Source organism: Sinocyclocheilus rhinocerous, unplaced genomic scaffold, assembly GCF_001515625.1.
Source record: "Sinocyclocheilus rhinocerous isolate Xijiao unplaced genomic scaffold, SAMN03320098_v1.1 scaffold2765, whole genome shotgun sequence".
In the NCBI taxonomy this organism is placed as follows: Eukaryota; Metazoa; Chordata; class Actinopteri; order Cypriniformes; family Cyprinidae; genus Sinocyclocheilus; species Sinocyclocheilus rhinocerous.
This window is the reverse complement of record NW_015653018.1, coordinates 300,748-316,335: the sequence shown is the minus strand read 5'-3', so window position 1 is coordinate 316,335 and position 15,588 is coordinate 300,748. Positions and strand designations below refer to the sequence as shown.

The window sequence follows — 15,588 nt, the reverse complement described above, 5'->3', positions numbered from 1 at the left end:
TTTACTCCACAACTGCTTCCTTTTGTGATCTGATGTGGCTTCTTGTCACAGAATGAGGCAGAAAATATGTTCCATATGCTACTTTAAAGAGAATACATCGATTAGCAATAGATTATAAATTAGGGTGACCATATGTCCTCTTTTTGGACCTACAAAAATGCGTCCGGCCGGGATTTCTTAATTGCCCAAAATGTCCGGGATTCGGCTGTTTTCTTAATCCCACTCCCGCTGAATCTCTGGCCATTGCCGCCTGCTCCCGCAACATGTGTTTCGCTCCCGCGATTTTCGTGTTCACTCCTTTAAACATTCTAATATTGTGTATAATTTTGGCGCATCAGGGAGCCACTCTCAGGATGCGGTGTGTTTAAATATTTTTGAATGAGCGTTTGCGCTGTTTACTTTCACTTTCGATTTCGCGATCACACGCACACTGTGTATAGGGAGCACATCTTACAAGATCAGATATTTGTCAATGAGCTCAGGATCTGTTGAGCAGCAAATACTCCAGCATGGTCTTGTCAGTCATCTCTCCTTATTCTTGACCTGTGATCAGTCAAAGCTGACTGCGGTAGCTCTTGTTGGATGCAGGGTTGCCAAGTCTGCGTTTTTTCCACAGAATTGGGCTACTTTTAAACTGTTGCCATGGGTTGATTTTCCCAAGTGGTTTAAAGGTTTGAAATATTGCATGAATTACATTTGACTGAAATGCTTGTATTGAAACATTTTGCATTCTACCTATGATAAAACTTTCATGGACTTCTACATTAACTGTTCCCTCCTGGTGGAATGACCTGCCCAGCTCAATCCAAGCAGCTGAGTCCTTAATATTTTCAAGAAACGGCTGAAAACACATCTCTTTCATCTTCATTTGACCCTCTAACTCTAGCACTCTCTATTCTAATGCTACTTCTAATTTTATCTGCTTTTTTTTTTTATTAAAAAACTTGACCCTCTAACATTTGCACTCTCTATTCTATTTCTATTCTAATGGCCAATCCATCATTTTTTGGGGGATTTTTCATTTATTTATTTTTTAATAAGTATCGGTTCAGGCACCGGAACCGTTTTAAAAGTATCGATTTGGCACCGGTATCGAACAAAACCCAAACGATACCCAACCCTAATCAGGAACTGACTGTGTAAGAAGTGTAAATTGCAATGTCATGCTGACTTATGATTCAGCTAGTGAAATTAATCTTTTGCCTGCAAGTATGACGACAAGCTCTGCTGTGAACTATATGGGAATTCCTGACAGACCCCAACTCATTTATTCCAGAATATAAGGAATGCTATGCTGGACCTGCTTATTAACAAAGTGTTTTTCCCTTTCACGTTTCTCTTCCTTCTCTCGGTTTGTCTCGCTCGCGCTTTCAATTCTGCAGCTGTCGCAACGAATGCAGGTCACACTTACTCAGATTTTGAGACTTCACAAACACGTACTTGGGCAAGACTGGCGCTGGAGTGGAGTTGTTGGTGACGGTCTGGATGTTATTGGTGGTGCTGTTCTGTACAGGTGATGAGTCCTGGGTCCGTGGCACCTTTCCCATACGGTACCAGATCCCCATATTGTTCAGCTCTCTGGGAGGAAATAATATAAATAATATAATATCAGTAAAGACAGCAAGCGCTTTGTACAGCCAGAGATTCAGATACCGCAGGTTGAGAAAAACACATCAAAACAAATAGATTTTCAGCCTCATGACAATATATCAAAGATGTAGAATACTGCTCTGAAAGTGTTTTTTTTTTTTCCAGGAATCATTTCAGGATATCTGCATTATGATTTCTAAATGCAAAGACATTTTTTTTTTCCAAAGTTAGATTAGAAATGTTTAATGCCAGAAGTAAAAGCATTAATTATTAAAAATTAATTATAAAAATTGTTTAATATAGTACATATAATAAATATAACAGCAATATTTGTCTACACACACTTTAAAACATTTCAATTCATGCAAAACGCCATGGGGGCTTCCTTTGAAAACTTCACTGACCAAATATAAAGCTGTTAGGTAACACTGATGTTCCTAATGTTGTTTAATTTTATATTGTCAATAAAAAAAATCATCCCAAATATAACCAATATTTCACCTGCACAATACTATTAATTTTCTCACTTAATATTAACACATATTGGTAGGACAGTCTAGGTCACAAGTTCTTGTGTATAGAGACTAACTGACCCTATGAATGTATACTGTGGCGGTGCCTGTTTAGAGCGTCCTAAGATGCGGATATCACAGATGGCAGCTTCAGTGGAGTCTCTCGGGATGAACTTGATACATAACCTCCTCTTCCTGAAGGCCGGCTCCTCTGGAGAGAGAAAGAGAGGAACGGGACATGTTGAAGAAAGTGAAAGGGAGACGGAGTTCACAATAGAAAGAGCAAAGAGACAGAACGAGGTCAGCGCTGGATTTCAAAGAGGATCATTTCACACAATCGATTAATTATTTAACACGAGATAGAAACCAAATCCACAAGCTTTTAAAACGCCACATATCAGGCTGCATGTGTAAAAGCATATACATTAGTGGAAAACAAACTCCTTTTTACTCTGATCTGGAATGTCACTGGTAGATTTTAGCTGTAACAATGCATATCAAGTATGGAAAAACTAAAAAAATAATGGTTTTAAAGGGGTCATATGATGCTTTTTTAAAGATCATTATTTTGTGTATTTGGTGTAACAGAATATGTTGACATGCTTTAATGTTCAAAAAACACATTCTTTTTGGGGGGCGTGGCAGAGTCTTAACTTTGATAAAGAATATCTCTTTGGTTTTGAGACTTTAGTCTTTGCAACTTCAGGGATCTTATCTATGCACAATCAGCTTGTAACACTCCAAAGAGAAAGGAAAACTTGAAATCGCATCATATGACCCCTTTAAAAATACATCAGCTGTGATTCAACTGAAATAGCTGGAGAATGCAGCTGCAAATGAACGAGAGGAGATTCATGTGGTGCTTACGTGTGTCCACAGTTTCCTGAATGGGAATGAATCCCACAGGCAGCGTGTCCTTGATGTCGATGAGCATCATGTCTACAAGCACATTTCCTAAATGACTCTGTGGAGAGATACAGGAAGCACATATGGGAGAATGTGAACAGACAACATCTATACCAGTGCCCTTGTTTGCATGCTTTGTCTGGGATTTAACATTATAACTATATGCATAATAACAATAATAATCAAAACAATGTTAGTCATGGTTTCTTGTACCAAAACCAGAAGTCATTTAGATTTTACATAACCAATTTCCACCCTGTCTAACTCTTACAATAAAACAGGCTGTTTGTTACTTTCAAAACAGCATAGTTTATACTGAGGAAGAACTGCATAAACTATTTCCTGTTTGAAACTGTAAAGCAGCTTTGGCACAATCTGTATTGTATAAAGTGCTATATAAATAAAGGTGACTATACTGTCCTTTGTTTGGGCAGTCAAACACTGACAGTCATATGTGACCCGTGCTGGCAAAATGAGTCGTCTAGCGATCCCAATGCTCCAAATAATAATTTTAGATGTTTAATTACCTTTATTTGTACGTTTTCTGAGAGGAGTATCTTTTCTCCACTCGTTTCTCATGCTGACTGTCATCCGAAGCGTGCGCATAAAGGCGCTTCCGACAGCGCGATCCCGATAAATATACACATATACACAGAATTACAGTATTTAAGTATTCACGCAAACATAATCTGTTATGTCTTAAGTGAACGTTTGGGGAACTGTTGGGGAAAAACATCTGATGTGTAACATTATATTAGATCCGTGCATTACAGTAGGTCTTAATATAGGCCGCCTCATTAATGTTAATTTAACAATAAAAGAAAAGAGGGAATCACTTGCTGCTCTTGATTGAACTGCTTTTGTAGTTTTAATAATCAATTTATTTGTAATGAACACACTAAAGGGATTTTTACATTTGATTATTTTGTTTTTCTTGAATGCTTTTTTGTTTTTTTCTTATATTTGTTCTACTGTTTTTTTTTTTGCATCTGTTCTTATAATAACAAAGATAAAATAAAAAATAGCTATATTGTGATTATTAATATAGTAATTATTATTAAGAAAAGAACTGGAGGAAAAGATGCAACGTTGCTCTGGGATTCTGCATTGGAATCTTCAGGAAACTTTAACTCGATTTTTCTCAAAATTGACTTTGCTGACTCTGTCGACTTCAAACGGGTGTAGCTCAGTCATTTTTCATCCGATTCTAACAAATCATACATCATTCTGAAGGTCTTTTGGTTTTAATGAACATATAAATAACTCATTTTTGAAAATTTGCTCATTGTGACTCATTTTGCCAGCACAGGTCACATCTGTTCATTATGGATGCAGTGCAATGCATCAATTTAACAAAAATTAAATGCATCAATCCCAACACAGTCTCTTGTCTTCTTTTTATTGCAAAGTATAATTTAACAATTTCTTATTAATTTCTTTTGAGTTTCTACTGAATTGTATTACATGGCTTTACTTGCCATGAAACATAATTTAGTACAGGATGTACTGTTTTTTTCCCCAGAAGATTTTTATTTATTAATTTATTTTTTGTCAAACTTTTACAATAAACAACAGCTATTGAACCACTAGACATTTAAGCGGTTTTTAAATTCTTTCCGCATGAGGTTTGTCCCAATAATTTAACAATTTCTTATTAATTTCTTTTGAGTTTCTACTGAATTGTATTACATGGCTTTACTTGCCATGAAACATAATTTAGTACAGGATGTACTGTGTTTTTTTCCCCAGAAGATTTTTATTTATTAATTTATTTTTGTCAAACTTTTACAATAAACAACAGCTATTGAACCACTAGACATTTAAGCGGTTTTGAAATTCTTTCCGCATGAGGTTTGTCCCAGAAATAAGAATGAGACTAAACACCGCAGGGACGACACAAGCGGAAACAGCTTTGTTTTCATGAACAAAAAGAAATTGTATATAAAAACAAATAGACGAGATCCTGTGGCACATTACAGAGAGCTCGTCAACTCCAGCAACATATTACATTATTTAAACACTTCAGCATGAACATGTTCTGGATCTTTTAAACGGTCATCCGCCTTTTGGCCAGACTGAAGTAGCTCAGTAGTACAGCGTGTTGTAAGGCATGTCTCAAGAGCCCAATGCAATGCAATGCAATGCAACGCAACGCAACGAAACGAAACGAAATGATAAATAAAAAATAAAATAAAATCACATTTAAATCAAATGTAAATAATATAAAATATTTTTTAAAAACAAATAAACAATAAATCAATAAATATAAAGGACAAATTTTTATTAAAATGTTTTTATATTAAGGAAATTATTAAGCATCCTTCATCTAGAAGCCATCACAGCAATGCTGTATTAACAAATCAGCATCTAGGATTAGAAATGTCAATTTGTAAAATGTTACCGTACTTCAAAGAAACCTCCTCAATTATCTGATAAAGAGCTGAAGAAATGACTCACGTTCTCTTTGGAGAAAGCCCTGGTGAAGCACAGATAGCGGGTCACCTTGGATTTGAACAGACCGTCTTTCCACAAGTCTGCATCGATCCCATCTGTGGTTTGTGCAACCTAAAAAGAATAAAAAGATTTGATTTGATTATGCATTATAAAAGTGTTTCTTTTTTTCCATTTGCAAAAGGTCACTTGTTTGATTCTTTTGGTTTATCTGAGTAAAGAACATCTTAAAGAATAAAAAAAAACTATTCATGCAGTATGGCAGCCAATTCATCACAAAACATTCATTCACATTAACAATCCATCAGAAAACAGACCTGATTTAGTCCAAAATGAGTCCCTAATTTAGGATTCTAAAGTAGGCTGGTCATTTATAACAGACTTTTATTAGCTTCTCAAGGGCTTCTGGGAAATTCCTACCCTAAACAGATTATGGACAGTCAAAATTGTTGTCTAGAACTCTCCTAGATGTACAACCACCAACTAATTGATTAGTGAGGTTGGTTACTGAGTATTTAATGCTGACAAATATAAAGAGATGAAACCTCTTAGAATGGCTTATTTGAAAAGCTATGCCTCTAAAAAGCATGGAGCTGGTTAGCAACACTAGCTGTGCAGTGCAGTTTTCAGTCTGATGTCCATCTCAACAGCAGTCAACACGCATGATTGCTCAATTAACAGCTTGAGCTGCCCACATAAACAGTCGTGCCACAGCAACTGGCTTCCCACGAGCTGCTCGACAAACACTACTGAACACGGAGTGCTACGGAAAGACTGCTGTCTGAAATGACACAGCATTAAGTCTTAGAACCGGACATGATGGTGCACTCATTTATACACCAAATACCATGTTGTATACCATTAGTGTCAGTAATATTTCATTTAAAAAATGCACATATCTTGAGAGATGCAAATGTCTAAGACTTGAAATTTGGGATTCTTTTAATTAAAATTGGAAAAAGAATTAGAAAAATCTTCAAGTTAAAGAAATGAATAGGGAACATTTCATATAATGCACTATTTCTAAGTGACTGAAATGTAAGGACATTTGTGACATTGACCATGTGAACTCGCTCAGGTGTTCTTGCTTTTGTTAAAGCTCGAGATGCTCTTTGAAACATCTCAAATCATGCCGGAGAACATGATCGTCAGGTTTTGTTCATGTAGCTGCAGCACTGCTGTCATTAAAGCAAAAGAGACACCATCCAAATACTGAGATGCTCTCAAATTCATGTCAATTTTTAATTAAACTTTTTACTCACATTCTAATGCAGATAAAATTATTTGTAATGACAAAAATAATAAATTAACTAAATTTTAACTTTTAATTTAAATGATATAATTAGCATTGAAATAAAATCCACAAATTTATAAAATACACTAATTGTAAAAATACAAAATGTGCAAAACAATTTCATTCTGTATAGACCCCACTGAAAAGATCCTAAAAGACTGCTTTGTCTTCAGACTCTCCGCCATTACCCACTCTGCTTTGTGATACTACTTGCTGCCCTCGTTTTTTCCAGGTCAGAGCACACAGCATCATGCAAAACTAGTAAAAAAAAAGGAAGAAACAAATGCAAGGCCAGCGGGTAAGAGCTGGATTAAATGTAAAGTCAAGGCTTGCTAAAACGGTCTGTATTTCCTGTTTCCTGTTGTAATAAAATTGTAAAATTGCACCAAAACTTTGTCATTGACCTGCTTAGTATCAGCAGACTTCACTGTAGATATAACCATACATGCGAACCATACAAATGATTTAAATTCCAAATCTCAAGATAAAGCAATAATAATAATAATAATAAATAAATAATAATAATAATAGTTCTAGGCTTGTGCATCACTAAAATATTTTTATAAAAAATTGTTATTCTATTTTTTATTCAAATTTGCTAATTAATTGTGTCTTCAAAGTATAATAATAATAAATTATTATTATTATATTTAATTATAATTATAACAACATTATTTTTTATTATTGTTGTTGTTATACTTGGCTTTAAAAGCACCATTAAATTACTAAATTAATAATTAGTGATCCACAGGCCTAGAACCCTCATAACGTTCATAATATTTGTACCAATGTATAACTCAATTGGATGATTATTTTTTGCCTATTTTTGAAGGCATTAATTGTTTTTTGCCTATTTGTTTTGCCTATTTTCACTGTACAGACAAACCCACATTCATTTTAATCAATTAAAAGACAATTTGGAAAGATATTTGATAAGTGATGAGTCAATAAAGTCAGTGAAGAGCTCAGACGTTAGGGGTTGTCCAAGGGTCAAACCTCGGACTTCTGTAGTTTGATACTGAACAGACAGAAATACACAAGAAGCTCACTGTTAGTGCTGGAAACAACAGATTACTCTCTCCCTCTGATGCTTTGCATGTAGACTGCAGTGTTTCTGTGATTTGAGAAGACGTTTTGGGGGTGGAATGGGTGTTATCAACAGACCCCGCTTTCACACACTCTCGCAATCCACACAGGAAGCATTGTTAAGCTCTGCGCTGGAGTGACGACAACGACTGTGACGGCCAAAGGAAACAACAACCCCGCTGCCTTTTCTGTTGCCAGAGTACATCCAGATCAGGCGTGAGTTCCTACCAAAAAACATGCAAATGCAATGGTGCAAAAATGTTTTAACGGCACAAAAAGTCAGCAGCTAGGCCTGTGATCAGAAGTGTACTTTCTAGGGTGTGAAGTGACGTTCATGTAGGGCTATTAATGAGGTGCATCATTAATCACAAAACTATGCTGTGGCGTTTTTCCAAAAGGTTTTGGGAAAACAGTCTCTGGGAGATCTTACAAAATAAAGCAGATTATTACAATAGAGCTCAACATTGATACTGTACGCAAACACTTTCTTAAAGACGTCTTCCTGGTCCCCTTCACATTTCTGGTGGAATGATTACGCAGATCTCGCCTGCAAAGCTGTGCGCATTTAAAAGTCAGGTGCTGGGAAAACAAGCGCACCACATACAGATCGTGTTTCTCCTCTGAACGCCTTTGAACTGAGGCCACCGTGACCAGGGGTTTTCTGCAACTGAGATCAACATGGTTTGTGAGCAGATCTACAGGCCTCTTTGTTGATACCAACTCTAAAACCCCAGTGGAATACATCCAACATCGTTCTTGTATTACATATCAACAATTCCACAAGGCCTGCCATGTTACAGCACTCAAATAAGTCTATTTTACCCATCAGTGTAGACCAAGTGCCACATAAGACTGAAATATGACATAGAAATAGCTGTTTTGCACATTGATGGAATGACAGTGTTTGAAAACACTGATCCTGGTTATTTAGCAGGTTTTTGACCATTATTAGAACATTGCACAATTGCACTGCTTGCCTGAATTAACCATAGTGCTAGCTTGCCTTGTGTCTATCCACAAACAGCCTTGTAAATTAATAAACATTGTGTTTCAAACAAATTGTGTGTGTTCTGAGAAAAAAACTGTGTACAAAAAGGATTATTCAACATCAGCATATGTGTGTCCATCTCATTTGCTGTTGTTAAATTTTGTGTGTGTGTGTATATTAGGGTTGGGCTGATAGACGCTGCCATCGTCCATCGCCGATGGCTGACAGACATCACGATGTTAAGCTGACATTGTGATTACATATTAGTCGTGATTAATCACATGATTGTCATGAGTTAACTCGTGATTAATCACAACTTAATCGTACATTTTTATCTGTTCTAAATGTACCTTGAATTAATACTTTTCAAGTTTTTAAAACTCTAATCAACATGGGCATGGACAAATATGGATGCTTTATGCTAATGTATGTTTATTATTAGTGAAACCATACTCAACATAGAGCATGAAGACTAGACATGTTTCATAGGTCATAGATGTTTTTTAAATAACTTTTCCATGTCTATTAGACAAATGAAAAAAAGAACATAGAAATACCAGGTTCCCTTTACCTACTTCTCTTTCTTTGCACTGAGCAATTTACTTACACAAGCCTGTTTACATTATTTGCAGGACAGGGTAGCTTACTTCTGAACATGCAAAATGTACATTTATTATTTATTATTACATTTGTTTGCCTCTCTGTGCCCACATACTGTATTTTGATGCAGCCAAATTCTCAATAAAACTGTTTTCATTGTTATATTTGACTGTTTCTGTTGTCAGACAACCGAATTAATATGAAATAGAGACTGAAACGCGACCCATTAAGATTACATAACCAGCTCTCCCTTACAAGATGTTAATCTGCACAAAAATCCTGATTTATAATCGAACCGTCGTCTGATGAAATCAAATACACATAAGATAAAGACAATAGCTGTGTTGTGATTTCGACTATACTTGCGTGTAAAATTAGAGAAGCAACGATCTGGCCTGCGTTTCCCAAAAGCATTGTAAGCTTAAGTACATCGTAGACCCATTGAAACCAATGGAGCTACGATCTACTTAAAGGGACAGACATACTGTAATTTGATGCAGCCAAATTCTCAATAAAACTGTTTTCATTGTTATATTTTACTGTTTCTGTTGTCAGACAACCGAATTAATATGAAATAGAGACTGAAACGCGACCCATTAAGATTACATAACCAGCTCTCCCTTACAAGATGTTAATCTGCACAAAAATCCTGATTTATAATCGAACCGTCGTCTGATGAAATCAAATACACATAAGATAAAGACAATAGCTGTGTTGTGATTTCGACTATACTTGCGTGTAAAATTAGAGAAGCAACGATCTGGCCTGCGTTTCCCAAAAGCATTGTAAGCTTAAGTACATCGTACACCCATTGAAACCAATGGAGCTACGATCAACTTAAGCTTACGATGCTTTTGGGAAACGCAGCCCTGGTTTAACTAAGGGTGCTTTCACACTAGCACTTTTGGTGCGCACCCGGGTTCGATTGACGTCAGAGTTCGGTTAGTTTTTTTATGATGTGAACGCGGTCTTCCGAACTTGGGTGCGCACCCGCGAACCGTACCCGAGTCCGCTTAAAAAAGGGTGGTCTGGGGTACAGTTCAAATGAACTCCGGTACGGTTCGCTGCTGATGTGAATGCAATCGTACCAAATCACGGAAGTGAACCCCTATTAATAACTTATTATTTTATAAAAATGTGTGTTTGTGTGTGTTTCACTCACTTTCCTGACAAGCGTGACCGATGCGCTGCAAACAGAGAGCTGTATATCTCATTTCTGTTCGCCTTCAGCGTTCTTTAGAGCATTTGCAGTACATCCGTAAGACAGACGTAAGTGACGTTATGTACCGAAGCTTTGTAAACAAAAGGAACGGTTCAAAAACTTAAATATATAAAAGTGCAGTGAGCAATGTTATGCATTTGCCGCCTTCTCCTGCGCCATCGTCACGAAGCAACGGGGTAAACAGCTGCTGGCTTAATGACGCAAACGAACCGCGGTTCTGACCCAAATAAAATAATATGAACACAGTCGAGCGGGGGCAGGGGGAGCAATCGAACTCCGGTTCAGACCAGGCAAGCGAACCAAGTGTGAAAGCACGCTTAAAGCGCTGCTCCTCTCAGCCGCTCGCTAACCAGAGCAGACGCAAAACCTCGCGCGGCAGGACCAACAAGTCTCAGAAACTAAATAAGGTTTGTCCAATTATTAGTTATGTATTGTTGCTAGGCGCTGTTTCTGGCTTAATGACGCAAACGAACCGCGGTTCTGACCCAAATAAAATAATATGAACACAGTCGAGCGGGGGCAGGGGGAGCAATCGAACTCCGGTTCAGACCAGGCAAGCGAACCAAGTGTGAAAGCACGCTTAAAGCGCTGCTCCTCTCAGCCGCTCGCTAACCAGAGCAGACGCAAAACCTCGCGCGGCAGGACCAACAAGTCTCAGAAACTAAATAAGGTTTGTCCAATTATTAGTTATGTATTGTTGCTAGGCGCTGTTTGAAAAAAAAAAAAAGTCTCTGAATCGCTAAGTTGGCAACACTGTCAGCATCTCCATTTCTCCAACTACGGGCTAGGCAACGGGTCAAACAGGAAATGCACGCTGCATTAATCACACGTTAATAAAATTAGCGCCGTTAAAATGAGTTTGGTTAACGCGTTAATTTTGACAGCCCTAATATAATATATATATATATATATACACACATATAATTTATTGCTGCGATCAAAGCTGAATTTTCAGCATCATTACTCCAGTCTTCAGTGTCACATGATCCTTCAGAATCAGAAATCATTATAATACGCTGATTTGCTCAAGAAACATTTCTCATTTTTAATGAATGTTTATAATAGCTTCATATTTTGCATTTTTGTGGGAAACTTTTTTTTTTTCATCATTCTTGGACAAATATGAAGTTAAAAAGAACAGCATTCTATTTTAGTATTTACAGTCACTTTTGAATAATTTAATGTATCGTTGCAAAATTCTAAATTCTATTGCTAAATACTCATTTTTAAAAAATGGAATCTTACTGACCCTAAAGTTTTCCTCATTTGCAAGTTGCTTTGGATAAAAGCGTCTGCTAAATGAATAAATGCACAATGTAAATCATCATAGTGACACATGGAAAAACCCATATTAATCTATGACTAAAATGATGTCTAGGTGGGCAGCTCACTAGGTTTTCAAACATTGCCACAGCTTCTCATGTAGAGAGACTAACCCAAACCACAAAGGAAATAGAAGAACTTCCTAACAGATGTCATTTCTTGACAAATGCTTTGGAGGAACAAAGAGTTTAACTTCCTAATGCACTTTCTACACTATCTTTATTATCTGTATGAGTGTACTGTATCGGACACTCACCACATCATAGCCGGTGGGAGCTCTGTTTCTTGAGGCCACAACCCCTACGCCAGTGATCGGGTCCATGGGCATCTCTGGCAGGGCGTCTGAAAGGTCCCGCACCTCAGGCATCATGGAGGAATTCTGAGGAGACAGGAGCGTTACAACTTTTACACGCTAAACAACAAGCCACTTGACAGAACATGCCGGATCCGTGTTTGTTTTGTCTACAAAAGCAGATGAATTTATTCTTTGTTAGACTCCACCTCCCTTGGTTACGGTTGCCAACTCAGAACATCCCATAAGAACGAACTGGGGATTTCCATTTTTCAGTAAAATGTAGTCAAAGTGCCATTTTTATCTGTCATTAAGAAATTGTTAAATTGTACCTGCACAAATTGCAGAGACGGCAAAAGAGATAGGTCTCATTTGAAAGCAATTACAAGTGAAATCATTACTATTCGTGAACTCTTTAGTTGCTATTGACATGCAATCAATACAAAAATTTAAAGCTGTTAAGTTTAATTTACTTTATTAAATCAACTTTAAAGTTTCATAACTTTAATTTACATTGGAACAAATGTAGGTGTGTTTTCACTGATGTTTATTTGCGACACAAACCGCAGCATGAACTAAACATTTAATTAAAGATTTGGAAATGGAAGAAATCATAATAATGATTCCTTGAATCACTTATAAGTAACAACATTTGACCATATTTTTCCATAAAATTGTTTAAAACCACCCAAACACGCAGATCATCTACATACTTGCATTAAAAAAGGCTTCACAGCATTGATGGCATTTTAAAAGGCTCTCTTAGTTTGGGCATAAAATGATACCAAATATAGCCTATATTGTTTGTGAGCAATATAAAAGTGGTTTGAACATCACTTTTCAAATGGTACTAATATGTACCATTTAGGTACTGATATACTCTTCAGGTGCTATTACAGTATGTACTTTTAAGCTACTAATATGCATCTTTTAGGGGTAAATAAGGTGCAAAAGAGTTCCTTTTGAAAAGATACCGCCCCAGTGACAGATGTTGTACCTTTATTTCTGAGAATGCACTTACTGTAATATTCACATTTACACAAGATGATACCCAAATATATCTCAGTGCGACATCTCAAAGCAGAATAAAACATGATGGCACCGCCAAAACATCAAGACAAACTGACAAATGAAACCAAGTCACTGTGTACAAGTCAAGACATGTTTGAACAGAGAGCAATGTTCTGGAGAACAGAAAAAGAGTCTAGTGGGAAAAGCACAAGAGGGTGGGGATGAAACACTGAGCCAGTCGAGCAAGCCTTTATATAGCCTTTCCTTATCAACTATTCCTCAAATCTAACATACTGACTACATCAAGGGCAGAAAATCTCAATTCCAAGACCATTACAATTAGCTAGATTCGGATAATGAAGTCTATTTATTCACTTTGAGATAAGTGTACACACTTCCAGAACATCTGAAAGCACATAATGAACAAGAACATGCACGTTCCTCTAAAATCTAAACAGTCTTTCGGGTTAAAACGGGAAACTTGCATGTCTACCACAGATCAACAGATTAAACAAAGAGTTGAGGAAACACTGGGTGTGTGATGAACACTACAGACACATTCTGGAGGCGTTCTGGTATCATCTCCATCATTTGTGTTTGCCTTTATCAGGAGACACTTCACAAATCAACTGGAGTTGGGGTTTGTTCTTCCTGAGCATCTGAAGAGTTGTGTAGTTGAATACAAATGAATCGCAGTCTTTGGATGGCGTTAAGAGCTTTGGAGGCGCCTTGGCAACCGGGCCTGCCCCCCGCGATCCCCCAAACAAGCCACAAAGAAGCTGTGTCAAATCGCTGGTGTGCATAGAAGCAGCTTGCAGCAAGGCAAACAGCAGACAGTGGCGAAGAAAGAGAGCGAGATCAAACAGAGCATGTGAGAGTTCTGCCAGAGCCAAGAGAGAGAGTTAAAAAGAGGTGTGACATGATGATCCCTGAAGTCGACAGTGCGAAAACCAAACAGGAATAGACTGCATTCGTTAACAGGGAAGGAATGCAGTTCTCGCAGAAAAGAAAACTGTATATTCTAGGTTAGTTTCTGAGGTGAATAAAGACTTCATAACATGACGGATAACATAAATGACAAGATTTCATAGACGCCTTTTCAACTGGTCTGCTTTTACCCCAAAAAGGCTGTTCTGAGCCAGACAAATCTTAAAACCTACAGGTTTAACCTCAGTGAAGACTGGGACAATGGAGATGGGATGATGTAGGGCTACATGATAATGGTTAAGTGGCATGGTTGCCAGGTTGGGAAGATTAAGTTAAGCACTGGGCAGAAAATTTATCAATTGAAGTAAAAAGCTCTGATTGGCAAATTTAAACTCTTGAAATCTGGCAACCACAACCATGAAAGCTTGTGGAGGCTTATTACCTATGCAAGATAACACAATGCCAAATAAACAATGAAACTTTTTCAAACAAGTCACATCATTTCAATCTTAAGTTAGAAGCATCGTCCGGATCTGAAAGAGATTTGCAGAATCCAGCCAATGAAAGAGGTAAATGGTGGAAGGCTTCCAACATCCATTTATTATTATTGAGCCAGTCATTCATTCATAACGCATTGATATTCTGATATATGGAGCCTCTTTTTATGATGCATATGATTTATAGAGCCAGCAATGCAGGTCAGCACAGCACAGCAGCACAGTGTTTTGGATGCTGTGCTGTTCTACTGGTGTGCACATCAGGTCTCCAAACAATAGTCAAGGCTTCCTCGGACAACCAGAATCAGCAGTACAATGCACAGTGTTACATTTACATGCAACCTAACAACCGGTTTATAATCAGATTGATAGGCCAAACGGAATAAAAGGTCTTCATGTAAAGCACCTGCAATGCACATGAAAATAGCTATGTTTACATGCATGCAAATAATCAGTTTATAAATGAACTGATGGCTCAATCGGATTGAAGCCTTAATTTAAAAACACCTCAGATGATCTAATTGAGCTCAATGCAAATGAAATTTTGACTGGATTGAAAGGAATGGTGCAGACCTAAATCAAAAGGAAATGACAGGTTAAATGGAAAGGCCTATTGGATAAATCACAATGATGCAAAATTCATGCAGGTGGAAACTGGTCTTTCAACTTACAACCCTCTACATTGCGAGTAAATCACTCGCATATGCGACTAAATCTTCACTCTGGCGACTAAATTATGTCTAATATTAGCCAATTGCTAATAAATTCTCAGATTTTACTCAACAGTGTGTGAGTTGGAGGTTAAGTATAAGTTTAGCACAGATATATTTTCACTCGCCGAACACTCTGACTGAGCACTTCAGAGTTTCACTCTCCGCTAAGCGATCTG

General features: G+C 37.3%; 1 protein-coding gene across 2 annotated transcripts in view; it reads right to left on the bottom strand.

The window, feature by feature from the left end:
* The window catches only part of LOC107715546 (multivesicular body subunit 12B), a 31,343-nt gene that overhangs the window by 11,285 nt on the left and 4,470 nt on the right, over window positions 1-15,588 (bottom strand). For both annotated transcript variants that reach the window (XM_016521698.1, XM_016521697.1), the window contains exons 2-6: window positions 12,229-12,351; window positions 5,466-5,573; window positions 2,970-3,066; window positions 2,184-2,313; window positions 1,441-1,578 (exon numbers count right to left, since the gene is read on the bottom strand). In XM_016521698.1, the coding sequence (XP_016377184.1) occupies window positions 1,441-1,578; window positions 2,184-2,313; window positions 2,970-3,066; window positions 5,466-5,573; window positions 12,229-12,342 (587 nt within the window). In that variant the 5' untranslated portion in view covers window positions 12,343-12,351. The remainder of the gene's footprint in view (window positions 1-1,440; window positions 1,579-2,183; window positions 2,314-2,969; window positions 3,067-5,465; window positions 5,574-12,228; window positions 12,352-15,588) is intronic.